Genomic DNA, 26,268 nt, shown 5'->3' with positions numbered 1-26,268 from the left:
ACATAGGTGTTTGCTATATTATCCATGCAATGCTTTGTGTTATATTTTTCAAAGTTAAAAACAAGCAATCCAGTGTAGTGAACTCTAATATCCTTCAAAGTTCGTTAGCTTTCCTTATAAACATTTCCTTATCCTTTAGGAAAAAAAAAAATCAATTTATCACACTTGTGATAAATTAAAAACTTTTCAATTAGATTTTGCTGTCTTGTTTCCCACAGTTACAAAAGTGCTTTTTCTTTTTTGCTTTGCTGCAAATCCATAGTATTTTTGGGCCCTGGTGGCACAGTGGTTAAGAGCCACGGTGTGCTAATTAAGCCTGAGAACCAAAAAGGTTGGCAGTTCAAATCCACCAGTCGCTCCTTGGAAACCCTATGGAGCAGTTCTACTTTGTCCTAAAGGGTTTTGCCATGAGTTGCAATTGACTTGACAGCAACAGGTTTAGTTTTTTTGGTTTAAGGGCAATATAGGAAATGGTAGATTAGCTTGAGGACTTGCTGCTAATTCTGATCTATAAAAGTGACTAACTGCCACACTATGGACAGAACTTGGTTTCCAAGCTGTGTTCTTCCTGTGCCCTTCTCCCAAGCCATTGCCAATACTCATTTTATTAAGCAATGAAAATTTTCAAGGGAGTGGTGCTATCACTTTTAAACAAACATAAACAATATCCAAGCTCTCAGGCCACTGTCAGAGATTTAAAAGACAAATCGATGAATCATAAAAGCAGAAATAACATTTAAAATGTACTTCCAGTAAAGAAATATTTATATACGTTCACTTTTGCAGTTAACTGAGTCACATCCCTCAACCCACAACCCAGTCGAAATTTTAATATGCTCTATGTTATGGTCACAGGTCTTAGTGTAAATAGTTTGCGTGAATGACTGCTCACATACTCAAGTACCTCCTTGAAAAGCACTCTACTTGTTACCAAGTTGTCCTGGACTCTGTTCACATCGGTGGTATTAGTGCTGTGAGTGGGTGATCTAGATACTTCAGCACCACTGACACCAGTCAGAGTCATGAGGTTAAAACCCTACTCTTTGTTTTGGAAAAAAGACAATTACCAAGAACACAAGACATAAAGACAAATCTAAATACATTTTTCAAGCTCTCTGCCATAACAACACCAAAATTTTTAGGGAGATCAAAGGAGAAGAATTATCTTTTTTTTTTTTTAGATTTCCTAATATCAGTAAGCAATGTGCTTTCATTTTTCAAGGTTCTTCAAAAGGTCTCAGCACAGTGGTCTATGGGAACAGAGCCGATTCCTAATTAGATTATCCTGAACTTAAACGCAAACAGCCCAGCCTTCAACTTCTTTTTTCTCTACATGGGGGCATCAAAGAAAAGAATATGAAGCAAAACCCAAATGACAGGGAGCTATCATCAATATGTTCCTGCCTTTTTTTTTTTTTTTAATCCCTGACTCTAACGACCACAAATCTTTGGTGAACTGTTATATACCATGCATTCTTTTTCCTTCAGGAGAAAAATAAAACCAACCATTAGAGAGACTAGCTTAAGAAAATCAGCTTTATAAAAGATAGAGAAGAAGAGGGCCAGGACAAAATGAAGTGAAATCACAGGAGGGGGTGAATGTTTAGGTCTGCCTAGATCACTGGCATGAGTTGAGCTCTACGCAGTCAGAACGCAAAGGAGGCGTCTTCCATCACGTCAGTCTACTGATCTTCATTAGGGTGTATGCTGAAAGTTCTGACTATTCTGTCTACTAGGGACAGAACTGAGCAACCAAATCTGGGGATATTTTCTGGTTCTTCTTAAGGACACAGGTTGCACAGTTCTCTTTTTGGGACAGATACATGAAACTTCCTCCTACCACTTCAACCCTAATCAAGAAACGTAAAACAAAACCCAAAAAGCATTCCAATATAAACAATTTAGAAATACATGCTCTAAAATTCTTTCTGCAACTTCTTGTTTAAAATCTTTAGGGAATGTGAGCTGTTGACCAGCCTGGCTTGATAAGACTCAGATGCAAAGGGCGTATAAGATGTTCTTGGTAACTGGTGTAATAACCACAATGCTGATGTACAGAACAAGAGGAAAGCCACAAAAAAGAACCAAATCATCTTAGCTGAAGTGCCCGGAACAGCAGTTTTTATAAGCACATTGGTAAACAAAAAGGAAACTGTTCTGCTTGAATAAAATCTGATTTTATTGCTTAGGTTCTCCTTTCATCTTCCTTTTCCCTAAATAACAAACTTCCTTTCTTTAATCAATCATAAGTATTTTATTATCGTATATAAATAATGAATTCTAAATGCCAGAAAACTCTTTATCTGGAGAATTGGTTTTCCTGATGAAATTCAAAGCAAGATTTAACCATTACACAACATCCTAAACTCTTAAGCTTCCTACCAAGATTGCAGCTGGTCTACTTGTTTATTTAACTAAGAGAAACAACCTACGACAAAACTACTCAGAAGCTGCTAACACAACTGATTCAACAATAATTTCAGTATCATTTTACATCTGTTTAAAGCAAACAACAAAAAAAGGAACTACTAGCAGGAGACAAAAAACCAGAACATAACTGATTCCTTATTCTGAAAGAATCCAACAAGCTACCCAAAGACCAAATTATTTGTGGCAGCTGGAAAGAACAGCTGATTATTCAAGGAAAGCTTTACATAACTGAAGAAATAAGCATTGGAAAGACATTCCCTCTCCCCAGTTAAGGTTTTTTAACCCTAAAGCAAAAGTACAGTTTCAACTGAGACAAAACCTTCCAGGTTTTCTCTTAGCTTAAATTACTCTGAAGCAAGGCTTTGAACTGGTTTGAACCAGTTCAGTCATGGCCGACAGAGCAAAACTGTAACAGATCCGAATTTTTACAATTTGGGTGATCCGAAATAATAAGTGGAATGGGAAAAATTATAGGTTGAATCCCTGGCATGGAAGACTCAGAAAAGGTGTAGTGAGCCCTTTCAGGAGCCTGATGCATGAGATTGGATTACTGGCAGGACTGAGGAGAGGGACATTCAAAGGGGCACAGTTGGCAGCCACCTATGAGTGGGGCACCACTGTTTCTGACTCTGCTAAAAATCCGAGGGACAGGTGATTTGTTTGCTATGCAATGTATACACTGTCCTTGTTTTCTAAAAAAGGAAACCAAGTTTCTAGCAGGGCTTTGACCTGTAATTTCTCCTGTTTTGGTTATTGTTCCAGTTCACCAAATTTTAAAATTCGGGTTTGTTCTCGTTCTACTTCCTTGGCCATGACTGAAATGTTAAGCACCAGTGTGAAGCTCTGGTTTGAAGTGGTCCTGACAAGGTGCTTCAGGCTTTGCTTCCATTGTTCTTTTTCTCCAGGGGTAGACTGCAAGGAGGCTGTAGGGATGCTTTGCTCCTTGTTATTTCTTGTATCTATTATTTTCCACATAAATCCACATAAGGGACTCAGCTTTTTACCCAAGATTATGATCATAGACTCCGGAGTCAAGAGATATTCATTTGCTTTAAAACACCCCATCCCACTGAATCTCTTAGAATCTGTATACAGAAGGATACATTACAGTGCCTATATATTTTTGGAAGACAGGAGCAAACAAATATAAACCATCACAATATGCCATCATCGTGAATTATATGTTGTTCTTTCTGAACCACGAGTCAAAACCTGACTGAGCAGCTATTTGAGGGATGTGGCTCCAGGGGTCAGTAAAACAGGGTTAGGTTAAACCAAAAAGAGAAGTTACTTTTTTCAAAGAGCACAGTGGGTTTCTATGTAAATGACTAAGTGGAGGGATACTACATTTCCTAAGACTCCGGGGAAGATCCTGAACATGAGAGGGGATGGAAGGAAGAAAAAGATTCTGGGTTCCCAAATGACTCATATTTTCCGCTTCCTGCCAACACAGCAGATGGGGCTTCACACATTCTTTGCCGGCTCTGTTCTTCAGGAAGCCAAAGACATCAGCCAATTATTTTTGTTCCTTTGGAAAGATGACTACACATCATTCTTTTGACTTCAAGCCTTGATTTTCTTTCCTCCTTTTTGTAAGAGGCAGAGTACACATGTCATATAGACTTAACGCCACCACTAAACGTCGAGTGTATTTCACCAGTAGCTCCAGAGCTAGGTGCAATGCTGTAATTCAAACAGAGGGCTCCTAAGTTTCTGATGCAGGGGGGTATGCCACGTAAAAATGTATTTTTGAATCTTAGGTGCATATTAGGGTTCCATCAGGTTATATCAAACTGTTCTCTTTTGGTGTCTGATTCTTTTCAGTTTAAACCTCAAAAACGTTAACTCTTTTTCCGTGTTCTTGCTCAGTGGGTAGAGCTAAGATAATCTGATATTTTATTCGACCACGCTATTACCATAAATGAAAGAACCACTGGCAGAGTTCTTTATGATGGGCCTCACACCCTCAACAGAAAAGGCTCCAGTGATGACACACTTCACGGAAACAATTTGCTTCCAAAAGAAGCAGAACCAAAATTTACAGGTTGAACCAAACAAAGGGCCACTTACAAACACCATTAGCACAAAGTGAGCAGCCAATCCGCTATCTCACTGGTTTTCTACTTAATAAAGTCTTAAATGAAATAAAATATTGTTATACTGCGTACCATCAGATAATGTCAAAGATTTACTACAGATTTATTTTTTGAGTTACAATTTTAACACTTAAAGTCAATCAATTAGAACGATGAAGCTATGTCTGATGGGGCCAAAAGTATAAAATCAAAGATATATGACACTTGCAATTCATATATTTATCTCAGCAACTACTTTATTTCTGTATTTAGTTCTGAGTGCATAATACACAGGACATACTCACTCCCATGGGTGTTGCTGTTAGGTGCCCTTGAGTCGATTCTGACCCTATGTACAATAGAACTAAACACTGCCTGGTTCACGTGGGGAAGGAGGTGCAAATAGTAACAGTTTTTATTTTAATGGCTTGCCTTGCAATCACAGTACAATTAATCAGAGATGAAAGGAAAAATACAAAGAAGAAGGTAGGGTGACAGACTAAATCAGTATGTTGATATTAAAATTTGGTAATGACACTTTTGAGCATGTTTAATTTTTTATGCAGGTTTTAAACCTACATTAAAAAGAAAAAAACAAAAACAAAACAAACCCATGGCAATTCCAAAACACCAGTGTCACAAAAGACAGTCTGAAAACCACTGCTCCATTCATTAAGCTATTGAACTACTACTACACAAAGGTATGACTGAGAGCTTTAAGACTCCAAGCCTCAAACTGTCTTCTATTAAGTTTTTCCTAATCAGTACCGGACCCTACACAAGTGATTCTTCATGAGTTGCTCGGGCATTCTTGGGCCATGGAAGTCTCTAAGAGGTACCCCAGATCCCCCTTTCAGGAGGGATTCTAGCACATGCAATACTGACAGCAATAAACCATCCAGCAACCTATGGTGCCTAAGATAGGCTTCATCGTTTAAGGAGACCAGTCAAAGAGAATTTCTATTCATGTGTAACAGGAAGGATATTAAGAAAACAAATGCGCTCAGGACGCCTGTGGTTAAGAGAGGTACATGTTGTTGTTGTTGGGTGCTGCTGAGTTAATTCAGACTCACAGAGGCCCCAGGTGACAGAGTAGAACTGCCCACAGGGCTTCCTAGGCTGTAATCTTTGCGGAAGTAGATGGTCAGGTCTTTTCTCCCACAGAACTGTTGAGTGAGTTCAAACCACCAACCTTATGGTTAGCAGGTGAGCATTTAACTGTTGGGCACCCAGGACACCTATATTATAGTGGATATTTTTGTTATCTGACAAATCAATTACATGCCAGTTACAGGTCTGATTATGACTCACTATAGTCTAACGTAGACTATGACTTAATAAGCCAAGAAATGCAAAATTCAACCATTTTTACCTAGAAAAAAATGTATATACAAAAATCAATGGCAGTACAAAATTAAATAAACACATGTATCTTAGATACCTTTTTCCAACCTGAGCTTAAAATTGAAAAGTTGTCTGGAGCTAGTCATAGACACATCCTTTTATTATGACCATAAACCAACTGTTCTTAAACTTAGTCCCTATAGCACAGGACTCAATTAAGGACTAAGGTGACCCCAAGCCATAGTGTTTTCAATTGCCTCGTATACATGCAAAAGCTGGACAATGAATAAGGAAGACTGAAGAAGAACTGACGCCTTTGAATTATGGTGTTGGCAAGAGTACTGAAAATATCATGGACTGCCAGAAGAATGAACAAGTCTGTCTTTGAAGAAGTGCTGCCAGAATGCTCCTTAGAAGCGAGGACGGTGAGACTTTGTCTCACATACTTTGGGCATGGTATCAGGATGCATCAGTCAGTCCCTAGAGAAGGACATCGTGTGTGGTAAAAAGCAGAGGGTCAGCAAAAAAGGAAGACCCTCAATGAGATGGAACGACACAGTGGCTGCAACAATGGGCTCAAGCATTAAGAACGATTCTGAGGACAGCTCAGGGCTGGGCAGCATTGTGTTCTGTTGTACGTAGGGTCGTTATGAGTTGGAACCGACTCGTCGGCACCTAACAACATAGCACAAATATCCTCCATACCCTTCACATCTAGATCTCCTGATAATAATTCACTCAGAATTGAAAGCTGGCAGATCAGCTACACTGCTGCTTCTTCAAGCTGGTGCTGTTAACAGCACTGACAGAATGACTCTCCTTAAGTCTTTTCTCAAGCTGATTCATTTCCAGTAATAATTTTGTTCCTATGTCCATTAAGTTTTTGAACCAAATACTGATACATTTTGCTGTTTCATCAAGAACCACACGACAACCAGAAAAACCCTTGACACTGTCAGTGGTCCAAGATTGACATTTTGTTTTAACTCACACAAGTAACATTGCATTAAGTAGATTCTTAAACACAAAAGTATAAAGAACCCTTTTCAATCTCTTTTCTCCTAATCTCTTTCTCCAAATTATAAACAGTTTGGTCTATATCCTTTCAGGTATTTCTGTATGTTTACATCAACAACTACTTGTTTTCTATCAATTTGTATCATGTTATTCATACTGTTCTTTTTCACTTATCAAAAATGTTTTGGAGATGTCTGTCTGTACCTGTAGGTCTATCTCAGTGGTCAGGAAGCTACAGTTTGTGGGTCAAATCTGGTCCATAGCCTGTTTTTGTAAATAAAGTTTTATGGGAACAGAACCCTACCCATTTTTTTATGTACTGTCTATGACTGCTACAAGGCCTATGCCCAGTACTCATGGCAGAGGCTGCATGGCCCACAAAGCCCAGCATACTTATTACCAGACTCTTTACAGAAAAAAGTTTGCCAACCACTGACCTATCCTATTCTTCAGTGTCTGCCCAGTATTCCATCTAATGAATAGACCATATTTTACTAAGGGATGTTCAGATTGCTCTAAAATTTTCCATATTATAAAAATGCTGCCATGGTGTATGTACCAAGGATTATATTTTGAGAATTTTTTGATAAGGCACTGTGTAAGCAACTAGAGAAAGGTGCCTGGCACATAGTAGGAACTAAAAAAAAAAAATTTGCTGACTAACTGCTTTTGAATGAATCACGAAGTACCAAAATATCAAAGTACCTTGTATAGTTTAGATAAACGATCTTTGTTGAATGGCTTTACTTAAGATCAGGGACTCAAGTATTTATTGACAGTTAAATGTAAAAAAATAACTCCAGCCTGAAATCATCAAAATTTCCAAGAATATTCACCCAAGTCTCTTTATTAAAGCAGACAAGAGGTCAGAAGATATTTTCCTCCTTCACAAACAAATACAAGTCGGAATAACGCACTGATGAGGAAAAACACTGGAATATTTGACGAATATCCACTAAGACCCTTCAATGGCGATTTTGATTTTTGAAGTTTTATTCAGTTAATTTTTTTAAAACCTACCACCCATTAATTGTTATGTCCTATTCTGCTATCATGGAGTCTACCCCTTTTAACTCTTTAATACTTTTCAACATCTTTTCCCGTTTGTATACCTGCTAATTCTTCCTCATGGTGGTTTTATTTCTGAATGTTATCTATGGGGCAGTTATCTATATACATATATTTTATTGTGAGCTCAGCTTCAGCTTTACAGGACTTTTTATTTTCTTTTTTTTCTCTAGTGGGAGCCTCTGGTCTCCTGTTAAAGTGACTCTATGGAGCAGCTCTGCATTTGCTCTGGCTGGGGTCCCTCAGGGTATCATAATTCCTTTACTGGGATTTTACTAAATCTCTTGCGAAAACTTCTTATCTTGGGGTTCCAGCACACATGGATAATGTAAATTCAGACCCCAGATTCATGCATGATACAGAATTCTCACTCAAGGCCCTGGAGAGTAAGATTCTTTGCCGCTTTTGAATGTCAATGGGTAGAATTTTTCTAGGTCCTTTATTGTGGGTGTTACAGTCTTTAACGCTCTTGTCTTTATGTAGGAGTCTCAGTTCCAGTTCCTCTGTAGGCCCTGAGGCCACCTATCCTGTCCCCAACTGAGAGGGATGCTGTTTTTATTGCTCTAGCTTTGAGAAACCTTGAGGGAGTTTTCTTTTTTCAGGTTCAGCTGTGTACAAATTAAAAAAAAAAAAAAGAAGTATATATATATATAAATATAAATTTTTTTTTATAAATATGTATTTTTTATCGAGTATTTCTAGGTTTTACAGGAGAATGGCCTCAAATATAGCAACAACTGTAAACACGGCACAGGATTGGGCAGTGTTTCATTCTGTCGTACGTGGGGTTGCTACGACTGGAATTGACTCAACGTCACCTAACAACAATAGGAGAATGGAGGTGACAATCCAGTCTGCTTCACTGCTGGAGTTCCTTGAAAATCAATTTCGTACTACCAATCAAAGGGATGGCTTCTCCCTGACACCAGTGCTTCCCAAATGGAGTAGAGGCACTGAAGGGGGAATGGCAAAAGGATTCATTGATATACAGAAGAAAAATTTTAGAGCTCATTATTTATATTGACTTCTTAACTTTTTTTTTTCTTAACTTAGAAGAGAAATGGAATTCATATATAGACTGATACACTGGTGCCTCACGCAGCCTTTATGTTGGGCAGCCTCACTTGATACACAATACTAGCGGTTTCTTGAGGGAAGAAGGGGTGTTCCTCACTTGGTGGGATGTGGGGTATGGGATGTGTAATGGTGGCATCCTTTTTTCTCTGCCCACTTTCAGCACACTGTGACAAATAGAAGTTTACAGGTATATAATTAAGAGAGTTTATGGGCTATATTATCTAGTTTCAACTGAAATAAAAGGGAAAGAAGGTTTAACACAAATTCCTGCAAAGAAACCATGCATCAAAGACAACTCTAGTAACTAACTAACCAACAAGAACATGGCAAATGTGACACTTGTCTTATTCCCAGGATGAGCTCCTTTTAAGTAGAACAAGTATGTAACTTTACATTAAACATACTACCGATGGAGGCAGGATGCTAAAAAGTGTTCTAATGATGGATGTACGTGCTAAAAAATGCGTGGTGACTACTGCCCTGGACAGCCAAGTTATTCCAATTCTGAGAAACTGACCATGCCAAGTGGCCTAAAACTAAACTGTAGACATTCAAGTGGTGTCCTCGGAATGTGACTAATTAGAGCCTGGGCTCTGAAAGAATAACACTGGTGGGATGCTGGCCAGTGATAGCCTCTTCTTTCTTAGAGGTTGTATAAAGCTTATTTTTGTGAAGTAGTAGTTGTCAGCTTTCTGATTATACCTGAAAGGTGACATCAGCATGTGTGCTATCTGCCACAGGGATACATTGAGATTTGGATGACACCGCCCTTGAATTTTTTTTTTTTTTTAATGGGACATTAAAACAAATAGTGCAGCAGACTATTTTTGGGTTATAATGCACCTATAAAAATCACTTAACAAGAACATGAGTGATGAAGCCAGTCATTTAAAAAGTCACAAGAGCTGCGGTATAGATAAGACAGGCTGTGGGTTATATGCTAGCTTTAAGTCCACTCCTTTTCTATTCAAGAAAGCAAGTAAGTGGAAATTATTATAGAACTAACTCTGAAGTTGCCCAAACAAATTTAAAAAATTTTAAATTTCAGTAGTAAGTTAACTGTTTTTAGTCACAAATCACTTGGGATACTCAACATAAATGACAGGAAATAAGATAACATCATGACATCACGGTCTGAGAAGTGCTCCTTGGAGTCCGTATTAGTCACTATTTTGTTGCACTGGTTACAGGTACAACACGACACCGCCTCAGCCTTCCGGGGTGGCCCGATCTCCAGATTGGTCACTTCTGGCCATAAGCAGCCTCCATGATTTACATCAGAGTGCTATGCAAACATTATCACATTCTATGTGTGCCATGACCAAAGTTCACACATACTGCCTTAGAGCAGGGGTTGGCCTGCAGCCTATTTTTCGTCTGGCCCATGAGCTAAGAATGATTTTTATCTTTTCAAGTGGTTGAAAAAAGTTTAATATTTTGCGACATGTGTGGACTGTATGAAATTCAAATTCCAGTGTCCATACATAAATAAAGTTTTACTGGAACACAGCCACGATCATTGCTTTATGTATTACCAATGGCTGCTTCTGGAGTCCTGGTGGTGTAGCAATTAAAGAGCTCGTCTGCTAACCAAAAGGTCGGCGGTTCAAATTCACCAGCTGCTCCTTGGAAATGCTATGGGGCCATTCTACTCTGTCCTATAGGGTCGCTGTGAGTTGGAATGGACTCCACAGCAATGGGTTTTGGGATGGCTGCTTTTGCACTACCACGGTAGAGTTCAGTAGTTATGACAGAGACCCTGTGGTCCACAAAGCCTAAAATACTTGCTACATAGCCCTTTACAGACAAAGTCAGCGACCTCTGCCTTAGAGTATCTTATCAAAACCAGGAACCATGCTCAGGTAACAGCCTTCTGTTTAAGGTGGTTTTAAGCAGGTCAGCAACATCTCTGCACACAAAGGTACTCTCCCTCCCTTGGCAGTTAGCATGAGCTAATGGCGGTAAAGAATCGAAGCATATACCAAAAGACTAGAACAAAAAAATAAGCATGTATGATCTGACAAGGGATTGCTGGGTAACTTTACGGTTGAGGCTACGATGCAGTTTTGATGCTGACGCAGACTTCTGGAATAGGTAGCGGTTTAGGGACAAAAGAACAGAATATCTGAAATTGGAGCTGTCTGAAAAAAAAATACAGGCTGTATGCTATATATATCCAGAATTTAATTCTTTGGTACCAGTTAAAGAAAAACATGAAAAGGACTACTTCTCCATATAAATGAGGAACAGATCAGAAGTGGGATAGACACGAAGCTAGAAATGAGCGTGCTTGAGCCGAGAGAGCTGATCCTGAGAGAGGCAGAGCATGTCTCTTACTTGCACAAGTGTAGGCATCTCTGTTGGTGAAAGGCTTCATACACTGGCTACAGTTGATGGGACCCACAACAGGAATGGAACCGAAGGTGTGGCCATTAAGAGTCTTCTTGTCCTTGTCCTTCTCTTTATAATCTTTCTCTTTCTCCTTAATTTTCTCTTTCTCTTTTTCCTTTTCCTGCCAATGAAAAGAATCAACAATTAATTGAGCACTAGAAGGCTTTCCCCTCACCTGGGCCTCCAGATGACACGTGGTCAAGAGTCGCCGGTGAGTGTTTTAGACAAAAGTAGGGAACACTGCTTTAGACACCCCCGCACAAAAAAAATCCTGTTATTAAGTTGTGAATGTGGCCATGGATCTTCCTCAGTAAGTCACAGCAAAGGCCACAAAGCAAGCAACACGTTTAAGGCTGGCTCGAAGCAGGAGCAGCCTGAGGGAGAGGAAGGACGACTGGGCAGCACAAAAAATTACTCTGAGGTTCCCCCTCTGACTTTCTCACACCAACCACATGCCCCTAAGTGAGGGCATATCCCCATGACGTTTCTTCCTTACCCTATCCAGAAGTATTAAACATCTCCCACATATACATTTTCAGTTCTCACTAGTTAGAATTTCAAGATTTATGGCTATCAACTTTGGTACATTTTTCAAAAATAGGAGGAGGGAGTAGATAAGAGGAGCAGGCTGGGAAATCGCACCATGGTTAAGAATATGTCTGACCTGGGTTGAAATCTAGATACTAATGCTACTTACTAATGATTGACCATGGGTAAGTTAGTTACATTCTCCGAGCTTCAGTTTGCTCATGTGTAGGATAGAGATAACAGAGGTGCTCATGTCTATGTTTTTTTGAAGAATTAAATGGGATAATACTTTAAAACAATACATGCCTGATACATAAAAACAAAAATCAAACCCACTGCTGTCGAGTCGATTCCAGCTCATAGTGACTCTATATGACAGAGCAGAACTACCCCACAGGGTTTCCAAGAAGCGGCTGGTGGATTTGAACTGCCTACCTTTTGGTTAGCAGCTGAGCTCTTAACCATTGCATCACCAAGGCTCCAACATAGTGAGTACACAGTAACGCTCAGCAATAGTTATAATAATTATTCATAACTTACCGAAAGTGGGTTCTATTTGCTTATTACTCTCCTAATCCAACACAGAAAAGCAGTGATAGCAGTAGGGGAAAGGACATTTTTATGGGAGGGTGGGATGCTAGGAAAGGAAACTGAGGAACAGCAATGACAACAGTGCAGAGCAGGGAGGACAAGATAAGTATGCAAAGGATGGGAGACAGAAGCCCTGTTATTAATTCTCCTCAAAACCATCTTCTTTATTCCCTCACGCTAGTTACCAGAGGGGTCACTTCCTTCAGGAAAATGGGGTCCCAGAGAAAGGCAAGTCGCAAGGCCTATCTGTTCACTCCTCTGCCCTGAAGACAAGGAGGGCACAGCAGGACAGGAAAAGGAGGCAGCATGGAACTGACTCTATTTTGGAGAGACAAGGTTCACCCAGACTGTTCTCTGGTCTCCCCTAAGAAGCTCCTTTCTCTTCATGCTCCTCCCTCAGAGAGGACGCAGGAAACTGAAATTCATCTAATGTTTACTATGCGCCCAGCCACTGAGCTAGGTGCTTCCCACTGACTGAGCAGACTGGAGGTGGCCAGGCATGAAGCTCAGGGGCACTGGCTAAGCAGAGATCAGATTGGATGGGAAGGAAAAGGGGGGGCACTGGACTGGGATTTGGGTTTTCTGATACTAGAATACACTGGCTACATTACCTCACAAAAATACAGAATGCTATAAATGCTTTAGGGACAGACAGAAAGCAGATCAACTTTCACATGACATCATGCTTCAATCTAAGAGGGATTAATATCAAAGCATATATACAATCGTAAAGAAAAATGCAAGAGTCTTTAAAACTTGAGGAAATACTGATGACTGCTAGATTCTAAATAAAGTTTCTAAAGCAGTCAGGGGCATTTCAGGTATATCTTACTTTTAGTAGGTTAGGACCGTGGAGTATTAACCATGTTCTCCATGAAAGGTCCTTAGAAGCACTGTGAGGCAGGACATTCAGCTAGTTAACCAATATCAATTGAATTTTTTTTTTTTTTAAACTTACTGGAAAGGTTTGGAGAAGTACAATTCACAGAGGTGGGAGTTTCACCTATTGCCATATACTACTGTTGTAATCTAAGAAAATTCCTGGAAATGGGAACCCCACAATTAGTGATCACCACAAGTACTAAAAAAAAAATGCCTGCATTTTGAATCAATGCCTTCTACGTACATTATTTCATCTGATTCTAAAACTCTGAAGTGACAGGGTGGGCACTATGCTTCCCATTTAACAATGGAGAAGTTGCAGATAATAACAGCCAATATTTTGACAGTTACTAACCCAATGAAGTAAGTACTCGCTGTTACTTCCACTTGCATCTGAGGAGACTGAGGCTTAGAGATGTTAAATCATGGATTTGAAGCCACACAACAGTAACTGCCCACACTGGGATTAAGACCCGGGGGTGGATGACTCTAAATCTCAACTCTCACTCACTACACTATACTGCTAAGAGCTGGAGAGGTCCGTTAACTTGCAAAGGTCACACAGCAAATGAGCAGCACAGTCAAAATTAGAACCCAGGTCTTTTGACTTCTTGTCCAAAACCTTTCTCACTATACTGAAACGGTGAATATTTGCTAAGTCCAGGGTTCATGTTATATCTTTTATTAAAAGAATACATATAATGAAACTCTAAAGGCCGAATGCTATTAATTTGGAAGAAACAACACATAAGGAAGAGAGAAAAACTACTTCATTTTACAAAACAGGAAACCGTTCTGAGTAAAAATTAGTAACCTCTAAAGTACCTAAAACCCTAATAAAAATTAATAATAAAATTGATTTTCTTTGAATAATTTTCTTTTCACTAAATTTTGCTGCAGGTTCCTCCATACATAAAATGCTAAACTGAGAAGCATCTGATTTTTGCTCAAGAAAGCTAAAGCATTCTCCAATAGTTAAAGAAAATCTGCTATGGCAAGTTGCTTATTCTCTCAAGCTTGCAATGCTTTTCAAATCTGAATAAATAACGGGTTCCTCATCCTTTGCAACAATCGCAACTCGTTTTTCCACAGGCAAAACCAAACAAAACACTTCACTGTCTCTTTCTGTGTTTATTAGAAGTGAGTGCTCTTACCTCTCCATGTTTTGGTCCTATGAATCTCACTGTTATGACGGGTACTTCATGAAACCGACCCCATTTTACCGACATGATTCGGTCCCCATGCCAGGAAATGTTCTCTCACAGAAGGAGGGGCTCATGCCGGCAGGGCAGGGCTAGCAGCTTGGAGCTGCCATTAGAGAAAGCGTAAGAGGAAGCCAGAGACTGGTTGAGAAAGGGAAGGAGGGAGGGCGGAGGCTGGTTGTTGCCTTGAGACGATCTTAACTATTTGAATGCTGCTGGTAAAGCCAACTACCTTACTCACAGACAATACAGGCAAGGAAACAAAACTAATTCCCCAGATACAGTGTGTGCGGATGGTGCTTAAGCTGCAACATGGGCACTCGGGCAAAGACTGAGGCCAATTTTTAAGGCAGCAGTAAGGAACACATCTGTCTAAAAACAGACTTCTCATTTTATAAAAAGCAGTGAGTTTCCTAAGAAAACTTTTTAGTGAAGTTGCCTGTGGTAAGGTGGTAGCTGGCTGTTTCTGACGCTATTCATGTTTAGCAGCTGCCAAAATACTTTAACTGTGTGCTGGGGAAATAGAAGCTAAGAGTATTTAAAGGGAAAGACACAGGCAATCGCTAAACTAGGATACTATGGAGGAAAATGATTTTTCACTTTCCTAAACCTACCCTAGGAAACCCTAAGGGGCAGTTCTACTCTGTTCTGTAGGGTGTCTGAGACTGGTTTTGCTCGACAACACACAACACCAACACCAATAAACCTAACCTTTAGACAAGTAATTATAATAAAAAAATCAGAGAACACTTTGGACAACTGTGAAAACATGCTATCATTAAGCAACTGTCACACTGCAGATCAGTAATCAAAGGAGGAATGAGAGAGATAATTATATTTAACATTGACTTACGGCTGTGTAAACAGTGCTCTAAACTATTGTAGGCAACTCTGAAAGGCTGGTGGGTATATTTTTTATACAGACCACAAGGAACTAGGAGTTGGTACTGAATGTCTTGTTATAAAGTCATGTCGTGTATTAGCAGCTGTGCAGGAATTCAACCCTTGCATCCAAAAATACTACCTTAAGTCAGATTAAGAATTTCTCTAAAACATTGCTAACCATCTTCTAGTTGTCTGCAAAGAAGAAAGCTTAGTAGCAAAAAGAAAGCCAATATGACAAGATGGTTTCTAGAATTGCACACCTCCCTTTTTGAATGCAACTATGATGCATTACGGAAACCCTGGTGACGTAGTGGTTAAGAGCTATGTCTGCTAACCGAAAGGTTGGCAGTTCAAATCCACCAGGCACTCCTTGGAAACTATGGGGCAGTTCTACTCTGTCCTATAGGTCACTATGAACTGGAATCGACTCGACAGCAACGGGTTTGGTTTGGTTTTTGGTTTATGATGCATTACAGCGTTTAAATATTCTGTAATAAGCCAAGTTACTTAGCAGGAAACAGCACTATCTCTTAGAGATACTAAAAGACAAAAGCAGAAACTGCCTATCTTCCTGTTGTACTTCCTGTTTAGACTTTTTTCCTCTTTTCAAAAAAATTTCAATATATTTACCTAGTAACTTATGCCAGTTGTTGATAATTCTCAAAATAATTTGTGGAGGAGACAGTAACTCAAATTTTCAAATAATATATATGCAACCCAGTGCTACAGGCAAAATATCCTGCCCAGGAATATGAATAGCTTGCAACCTACCTGCTGATTTTTGGCTCCTCTGAGCATTATTTAAGAATTGTTTACAATCACAACTTAACATACTGACTGTATCAGGTTAATAGCTATAAGCCATTTTTATATAAACATATATATATATTATGCTTAATTATACAGAAAACAGGAATTTCCAAATGACCATTGGAGACTACCAAGAACTACAGGTGGCATTTTAATATTCAGTAAATGCTTAAATTTTTCTTTTAAAAGAAGTAGGAATGGTTCAGTTGTATGATAACTATCAGAACAGGCAGATTGGATACATCAAATAATACCTATTTTAAAAAATTAAAAGTGAAAATATATAATTTTCATAGACAATCAGTGTTGACATCTCAGTTAGCACTTTCAAGTTTTTAACATTACAGAGAGGCAACATAACTCAATTATTCAATAATTAAAAAACAGTATCATCATGGCTAAGAAAAATTCATTTATTTTTGTGTAATCATTTAGAAAATAAAACACTTCTGTATAGAAAAGCCCTATTGTGAGGGGATGATATATAAAGGCAGGGTATTTAATATAACTTAACACAAAAAATATAGGAATTCACTATAGGAACTCTAAAACAATCTTATTTAGTTATACAGTTGTGAAAGGTGACTCTCATACTTCTCAACACACTTGGCCATCAGGGTACTTTAAAGAACCGATAATGAGAAAGGGGTTGTAATCCAGGGCTACTATCATTTTTGATTTTTAGTTTTCTTGAGACTTCCTCCATTGCTTAAAACAGCGCAGCCCCCAAGGATCAAATCTTGAAGCCAAGTCTGAAAGAGGAACCAGTCTCAATTGCAAAACAGTGTTGTCAATTTGAAAAAGACGATCAGAGGCAAGAGGTCAACTGACACTTCAATAGTTTCTGCAGTGATGACAGGCTTCACTCCAACACAGATTACCTTCTTCTCTCATGTCCTTTCTCCTCATTCCCTCACTAGCAAACTTTAGTCCTTTGAGGTCATTAACAAAGTTAAAAAAAAGAAAAGAAAAAGATACTGTTTAGCAATATATTTTGCTTAAGAGTAAGCATGCAATGCAGAGTACTACTTGCCAGAAAGGAGCCCTGGTGGTTCAATGATTGAGCACTTGGCTGCTAACTGAAAGGTCAGTGGTTTCAACCCACCAGCCACTCTGCGGGAGAAATATGTAGCAGGCTGCTTCTGTAAAGATTTACAGCCTTGGAAGCCCTGTGGGGTAGTTCTACTCTGTCCTATAGGGTTACCATGAGTTGGAATTGACAACAACAAATAACTACACTTGCCAGAAGATAAACCAGGTTCTCCCTTCATTTTTACCTAGTTATGTGACCTGAAGCATACTGCCTGTGTTTTAGCTGATAAAATAAGGAGGCTGGATGAGACTTCAAGCTCAGGTCCAGTTCCTACATTCAGACTTATACTGTTTTTTCATGTTTGTTTGTCTCACCTGATCAACGAGATCAGTGGTGTACTCATTGCTCTGCCCTAAAAGTCAATGTCATTGTGGGATGGGATGGAAAGGGGATCTGACCTTATTTTATCCATTTCCAATTAAAAGTTTATTTGAAGATTCTGTAGTGTAGAGCCAAAATAAAAAAATGACAATTTTTTAAAAATCAACTAAATTTGATCATAAAATGTTTCAAGGTAAAGACTATGAATTTTAGTTTCTTCAGGTGATTCTTAACCCCTGCAGAGTGCCATGACTATAGATATAATTCAGTAATACTTGGCTAATTTATAACGACCCTGGCATACTGCTGATGCCAACCAGTGTCTATGCCATTAGAGTTAAGTCAAATAGATAAGGTATTATTTTACGACTTGCTGCCAATATGCAGAATACCAGTAAGCATTCTGGCTTCTCTGACCTTAGATTTGCAGCTGTAAAACAAGGTTAATTATGAGATTAATACTTAAATATGTGATTATTCTACAACTGACTTCTGCGACTCTGCATCTTTTCCTGACCACTTGCTCTCCAGTTGGTGCGTCAGAGGCCAAAAATGGGCAGGAGAAATGGAGGGAAAACACAATTCTAGTGCAGGTTTTGTGCAAAAGCTTCTGAGTGATTTCTAACTATGTGTATGGTGTGCATCTATATCTATATATAGACACCAGACTTGTTGCCGCTGAGTCGATTCTGACTCATAGTAACCCTACCGGACAGAGTAGAACTGTCCCATACAGTCTCCAAGAAGTGCGTGGTGAATTTAAACTGCTGACCTTTTGGTTAGCAGCCGTAGCTCTTAACCACTACACCACCAGGGTTTCATATATATGCATACATAGTGATTCCTTGCAGGAACTCTTTCACTGATTTCCAATTTTCATTTACTTATTTCTTTATTTTGACTGTGGAGGGATGAATGGAATGTAGGGAAAGTGGGAGGCAAAAAGCTTCCCCCACTGATTTGAAATTGAAACAGTTTTGGTTTAGCAATGGGAATTAGCATAAGCAAATTAAATCCTTTTCTTTGTTTCTTTTAAAAATACATTGGGAAAAAAAGATTAGGAGTGAATAAACCAAATTAAGAGTAGTTATTTCTAAGTGGGGTTATTAGAGATGATTTTTATATTTTGAAAATTCTTATAATTAGTAGGTAATAAAGTAATAACTAGATAAAAATGTTAATTATTTTAGCTTAATCTCTTAAGTGCCAAAGAAGATACGGTACAACATGTTCTTGGTTAGGAATAGATTGAACAATTCATATTAAATTAGTTTCAAAAGTTCTTGTAATTTTCTGTGAGATAATCTTTCTTCCCTCTACACTCAAAATATTTTCAGTCCCCTGACCTAGGAATAAAACCTTCTAGTTGGGCTGATAACCAAAAGGTCGGCAGTTCGAATCCGCCAGGCGCTCCTTGGAAACTCTATGGGGCAGTTCTACTCCGTCCTATAGGGTCGCTATAAGTCGGAATCGACTCGAGGGCACTGCGTTGTTGTGGGGTTGTAGTTGCATTTTAAACCTGATTTATTCCTTTAAGGATCATAGTTCAGATTACGGGATCTGAAGTCAAAGAGACCTGGGTTTGAACCTCTGCTCCACCGCAGGAGCATATACTCAGATAAGGCACCTCACTCCCATAAAAGGGAGGTAACATCTAACTCACCAGGTTGTGGCAAGGATTAAGATTGTATGTTAAAAGCTGCTAACATGGTAAAAACTCAACAATCGTAGTACCTCTTGTTGCTGTTTTTCTTACTGTTCTTCAACTATGAGGCTATTTCTGCACTGATTTCCACCCATGTCCCACACCTAATTAGTTGTAGGCTGTGTGCAGCCTGTGACAGGAGCCTACTGATGACCGACTGAGGGGGGGAGGTCAGATGAGGAGTGCCTAGGATGATACTCACTTTGTTCTTCTTACTGCTGGACATTTTATTCTTGATGTAGCTGAATGTGCGGCTGACTTTTGTTCCACTCTTTCCTTCAAAATCTTTCTTGGAAGGGCTTTGTGGCGGGATATCATAGTTCTCTTCTGTTATACTAAATAAAAACAAGAAGACTTATTTTTTTTAAGGACTACAGAAGTCAATTAAGAAAAACCCTGAAAATACCTTATATGTAATTCTTTGTAACTGTTATTGTCATATATTACTTTATTGACAGGTCATAGCCAACTTATATATTCACATGAAAACGGCAACCAGGAATAAGAAGGTAGATGAAGGCTACTAGATGGTTTTATACATACTGCCCTCTGCTGCCAAAAAACGGCTGTTTTCTTACACCAGCCAATTCCAGTGACCTGATGTTAAATATACAGGCTGTTAATTATTAATTATTTCATCTGAAATTTCTTATTTTAAAATAGCAGTCAATTTAGAAACTTCTCTGCATCAAAAAGGAAAGCCATATATATGATGGATGATACGGAACTGTTAATAAAGGTTGTAAACCAAGGAATCTATATGACTGACTAACTGCAGAGCCAAGTTCCTTACAGCAGAGATGACACATCATTTTGTTCTTCTGGCATACTGGACAATCAATGCTGCGAACTGGTCAGTGTAGCCATGCACAATTTTAGGACGGAATGTTCTGCCGTGAGTTGGAGCAGACTTGAGGGCAACTAACAACAACATACTGAATGGCAGGTAGAACTGACGCAGAGTATAGAAAGATCCACTCTGTGAGTTTTAAAAAGGTCCAAACTTAGTGATGTATTTGTTCAGGACGCCTACATAAAATCTAAGTCCACCCAAAATGGACATGTTTTGACCTTAGGAAATTCATGGGGGTTGATTTCTTCAAAGAATGCTGGGCAAAGGCACTTGAGTAAATAATCCATTACACAGAAAAGGAATCTATTTATACTGTTTTTCTCAGATGTCTCAGAAAAGTTATTTTAGAACTAGCTTTCCACTGGACAGCAGTGAGAAGGCAGCAGAAGCCCATTCATAAGGCTCTTCTTCAAAACGTAAAGCCTTCTTACAGAAGGGAGGCCACGTAAAAAGCTGTTTACAAAACAGAGGAGTCTGTTGCTAAGAAACAGGGAAAATGGTGTGAAAGGCACTGCTCTAGAAAGGAGAAAGAATAAAAAAGTGCAGAGAGAAGTACTCAATTAAGAGTCCTGGATTGCTGAGCCACACTGATACCTTTGTGAAAAGGAGCACAACTTTAAAAACTTCAGGGCAACAATCAGAATCCCAGTTATGCTGTTGTTAAAATATTTAATCTCATAAACACGAAAAGAGAAATATAAACTAAACAAGTCAGAACAGAAATCTTTTGCCTGCTGTCAAGTAAGAACCAATTCACGCACTTCAGCAGAGCTGTGTATCATATCCACATACAGAGAAGAAAATAGTTTTAAAGCATAAAATGACTATGGTAGCAGTACCACACGAACTTATTACTCATAAAGAAACAAAATGTTGCCAGACTTAGGAGTTAAAAATGTCCATAAGCAAAGAGTGCCTAAGTTCATGAAGTCATATATAAATGTGCTCTCATATGAATAAATGCAAACAATAATCTTTATCATTAGTGTAGTACAAAAAATAAAAGTGGCCAATTAATTGAGATATTAAGATACAACCTTCATATGACCTCTATGAACAACTACCACGAAACCAGAAGAACTGGATGGTCCCTGGCTACCATTACTGAACATTTTGATTGCAGTCTATAGAAGAATCCTGATCAAAAAGGGGAAAATAAAGGACAGAAATTCAAATGTCAAAAAGTCTGGGGCCATAGGGCCTGGATGAACTCCTGAAACTAATGCCCTGAGAGAACCTTTAAACCTTAAACCAAAAATATCCCATGAAGTCTTCTTAAAACTAAACAATAGTTTAGCTTAACTAGGAAAAATGTCTGCTCTGAGGATTGACACAGTGGTGGCTGCAATAAGGAACTGAAGCATAACGATTGTGAACCAGGCAGTGTTTTGTTCTGTTGTACACAGGGTTGCTATCAGTCGGAACTGACTTGACTGCACCTAACATCATCATCATATGGCATCAAAGTAACAACAACGACTCAAAAGATTAGACAGGAAACTTAGGGGGCAGTGAGTTTATGTTAATGGGGGAGAAACAACTCAGAAAAGGAGGGTAAGAATGGTTGACAACTCCAATAATGTAACCAATGTCACTGAATTGTACGTGAAGAAGCGACTGAACTGATGTATGTTTTGCTGTGTATGTTATCAAGAACAAAATTTTTTAAAAAATGTAAAAAACAACAACAAAAAGATACAGCCTTCAATACAAAACCATTTTTAATCACTATCCCAAATTTATTACTCAAGGAAGAACCAAATTAGCTCAATGAACTTGGCTTACTTAAGTTAAATGCCATAGATATTTTGGGTTTCTTTCATTTCATTTTGGGAAAGGAACAACAAAACAAATGCATAGTACCTTTCAGCCAGATTAGCGCTGGTGTTGTGGAACAGTCGTGAATCTTAGAAAACAAAAAAGGAAAAGATAAAGTTAGAACGAAAGCATTTTACCACGGTAGACAGAATGTTTATGATGACACAACTAAAGTGGAACTAGTGCGCTGAAAATCAGCGCATGGTGTCTCCTTCTTCTAAGTGTTCGGAAGGAGGAGAAATTAACTAGAAACCATGAGTCAGAAATGGAAATATGAGCAATAAGGAGTGAATTTCCCACAAAAATAAAATTAAGAAGTTTAACCTGGGATTCAGTAAACAGAACAAATCTAAAGTCAACGTTTTTTTCTAATGCTTCAACACTCATGAAGCCTATTTTATTCCTGTTGTATCAACATTCAGTCTCCAACAGGCCATCTTTCTGAGATGACATCACAGAAAGAACCTAAAACAGGAAATTATGTGCCATATTCTACATGCTCTATTAATCCTACTTTTGTATATTTCTGTATTAGAAATCTAGCTAATTTGTCTCTGATATTTTCCTGAGAATTTCTGGAAACAGATTAGTGACTAGGAAAGAACATCAGACCTGGTTTACGCTCTTGGCCCTGTCACTAATTTGGAGTGAGAGCTCTGGATTTCATTTGCTCATCTGTGAAATGAGAGAGACAAAGATGTTCTCTGAGATCCTTTCCAGGATGATGCTGAGCAAATTAATGGGTGGGCCGATGCATTCTTCCTCCCTCCATGCAGATCAGACTATAAACCAAAATGGGTCATTAAAATGTTAAGTCAGAAAGCAGGGCAAAAAGCATAACAAAGAACACTACCATTGTTTTGATCTACCACACGTTAATAAATATTGAGCTACTTTAGGACTTAAAAGAGAATATGCCCTCCATCACACAATGATAAATGGTTTTCGATTTTCAGGAGATCAGATAGAGGGGTATTTTCCATGTATGATTCCAGATACACAAGGTTGCTCAGTACCTCCTGATACAATGTGGATCATATATACCCTTCTTCCTTGAGGCTGGCTTCAAGGATCCCTGAGATTACTGTGAGTAAAACTTCATAGACATTTGAAGATGTTCTACTACTTGATTACCAGCATTTGAAATTCTAAACTTCCAAACCATTTCAGATTCTGAATAACAATGTAAAATGACAGTTATTATTAAGTAATATATAAATAGCGAAGGAGTGGAATAATGCATAGAAACTTAAATACTAAGTCTTCAAAAGATCACCTTGTACACTTTCTTCTTTTCCCTACTTGGGGCTTTTCTTCTATTTCACTTATGTGCGCGGAAGCAATAGTCAGATGAGTGAGAAAGATCAGCAGAGTGAGAGTCTAGGATCTGTTCCCAGCTCTGGTCGATCAGGTGTGAAACCATCGGCATTTTAATCTCATGATGCTTTAGTTTGCTTAAGCAAAAAACCAAGTGGCTGGTTTAGGGCAGTGGCTTCAAAACTCTTTCTATCATGGGCCTTCAATGACACAAGTGACATTAAATCCTTTCAGGTCGCCAGGATACAGTCATATTTTTAAGCTATTACCTAAAAAATTACCACCCTAGTAATCTAAACAAAAAGAAAATAAAATTTATAAGGTAGATAAATATCAACCAATACAGAACCTAACTATGGATAGGCTCCAAGTAGATTTATTTTGAACTAACCAAACACCTAACAAGTATGTGGCTAGGGTACTGGGAGAATCTATGACTCTTACAATGTCCAACTTTTTCACTGCTGAAAAAATTTTTCATTCAGTTACGATGACTTCCTTAGATGTGATTCCGAAAAGAGTGATTAATTCACTAATGTCTCTGAAATTCCTAGTGTCAAGTTCTTAGAGCATCTAAGAACATGAAACAATTACGGTTACTTCCATGATATAATTACAGACAAAAGCAAAGAAATTTGTTACTTAAGTTAGTCTGTGACGTTATTATTTCAGGTGAGCAGAATATTTCAACTAGGCCTTTTTTCAAAGCATAAAATAACTTGCAGATCTATTATACTACATCCAGGGACTGTGGGTTAGAACCTATTGGATGCACATGGTCAATCTTTTCCAAAGTGTGTTCTGAGGAATACAAGTCTCATGAGATGTGATATACTGCTGCTGTTTGGTGCCGCTGAGACAATCCTAACACATAGCCAATCCCATGGGACAGAGCAGAACTGCCCCATAGGGTTTTCTGGCTGTAATCTTACGGAAGCTGATTGCCAGGTCTTTCTCCCACAGAGCTACTGGGTGGATTCAAACTGACAACCTTTTGGTTAGCTGCTGAACATTTAACCACTGTGCCACCAGGGCTCCTTATGTTATGCACAGGCTCGCACACATTGTGGTTTCTTTCCTAAATTAATAAGCTTGGAAAACACAGCACTTTAAACACTGCCTTGGAAAATCACAACATACACATTAGCTTTTTATATATGCTTAACCCAGAGTTTCCTAAACCTAGTTGGTCATGGACTAGCCTCCTCCTTCTCCCTTCTCCTCCACCTTCTCCTACATAATTCTTATTAGTATCTTTGACTTCAAGGAACACATTTTGAGAAAAGGTGGACACATGATTCAAAGATTTCTCCAGCTTTTATACTTTTATGATTCCATTATGACAGATTAACTGGGTAACAAGTACTATTATGGGATTATAATTTTATATCAGTGGTAGAAGAAATACTAGGGGAACCTTGGTTTATTTACCATGTTGACCAGAGTATTTCCCAGCATATTATAAATACTTTGAGGTGAAACAGCTTTGAGGATTTCTGAATACTCAAGGTTGTAAGTGGATTTTCACAACTTCCCTCCTCTTACAACTGACGTATAAGGTGAAGGAGCCTGTGTCTGCTTGCCAAACATCTCTTAACAGAACTGAGTGCCGATAAGATCTCCATTTAAAAGCCAATTAACAACAGATGAATGAATAAGCAAAACAGGGAATATACACACAATGGACTATTACTAGGCTGCAAGAGAAATGAAGTCCTAATACATGCTATAACATGGATCGATCCTGAAAACATGATGCTGAGTGAAATAAGTTAGTCACAAAACGACAAATACTGAATACTGTATGATCTCACTTACATGAAATATCTAGAATAGGCAAAGGCAGAGATAGAGACAAAGGTTTTTTAATAGTTACTAGGGGCTGGAGGAAGGAGGGGTGGTTACTGCTTAGGGGCCACTGACTTTCTATGAAGGGTGATGGAAAAATCAGGAGCAACTAATGGTGATGGCTGTGCAATATGATGAACAAAATTAATGTCACCAAATTTTACATGTAAAAAATGGTGAAATGGCAAAAGTTTTGTTACATATATTTTTACCACAAATAAAGAAGCAAATTTAATTTTTTTTTGGTGTGTGTGTGTGTGTGTTACTGTGCACAAGGCACTTTCCTTTAAGAATGATGCGAAAATGCCAGCCTGTGCAATATTTAAACAGTGCTGGAACTCAGGGCTGAGCACGTGGTAGGAAGCAGGTCACTCAGTCCTGTGAACGTTTTAACCATCAACTATTGTAGTTAACTGCTGTCAAGTTGATTCCAACTCATGGTGACCCCACATGTGCTGAGTTAAGCCTGTGGCCTGTCTTCTGAAGTGCCTCTGGGTGAATTTGAACTGCCAACCTTTTGGCTTGCAGTTGAGCACTTAACATTTTGCATCACCCAGGGGCTCCTTAATTGTCAGAGACTCAAAATACTAGGTATATGATATGAAAACCGCTCAGTAGATAACTTTAGTTTAGAAACGGTTTTTCTGTTAAAAAAAAAAAAAAGCAATATTAGCATAGTCTATAAATCTTGCACAACTGCAGACAATGATTTCCCCAAGAGGGGGATTCATCTCCTTTCTAAGTTTACTGTAACTGGTACCTGTAAAGTTTGGAAACTAGTATTATCAAGCAACCTGTGGCTTACCAAAAGGACTGAAAAATAAGAAAAACGGAAGTTCAACAGGAGAGAATGTAGGGTCTAGTCTCAAAGGAAAGGTATTTTTTTAAAAAAAATGTTCTGAATAGGTGAGAAGAAAAGGGTATTACGTCCATTTTTTAATACCACAGATGGACATCTAGATATCTGTCCCATGAGATGGAAAAATTAAACAAGGAGAAATGAAATCTAACTG

At 38.6% G+C, this 26,268-nt stretch overlaps 1 protein-coding gene across 16 annotated transcripts in view; it reads right to left on the bottom strand.

Annotated features, from left to right (window-relative positions):
- AKAP13 (A-kinase anchoring protein 13) overlaps nt 1-26,268 on the bottom strand; it is a 412,106-nt gene that overhangs the window by 57,729 nt on the left and 328,109 nt on the right. For all 16 annotated transcript variants that reach the window (XM_064267087.1, XM_064267095.1, XM_064267090.1 and 13 more), the window contains 3 exons: nt 22,136-22,178; nt 19,622-19,754; nt 11,349-11,523 (listed from right to left, as the gene is read on the bottom strand). In XM_064267087.1, coding sequence (XP_064123157.1) covers nt 11,349-11,523; nt 19,622-19,754; nt 22,136-22,178 — 351 coding nt within the window. The remainder of the gene's footprint in view (nt 1-11,348; nt 11,524-19,621; nt 19,755-22,135; nt 22,179-26,268) is intronic.

This window comes from Loxodonta africana, chromosome 13 (genome assembly GCF_030014295.1).
Source record: "Loxodonta africana isolate mLoxAfr1 chromosome 13, mLoxAfr1.hap2, whole genome shotgun sequence".
Classification (NCBI taxonomy): Eukaryota; Metazoa; Chordata; class Mammalia; order Proboscidea; family Elephantidae; genus Loxodonta; species Loxodonta africana.
This window is presented reverse-complemented; position numbering and strand designations above follow the sequence as displayed.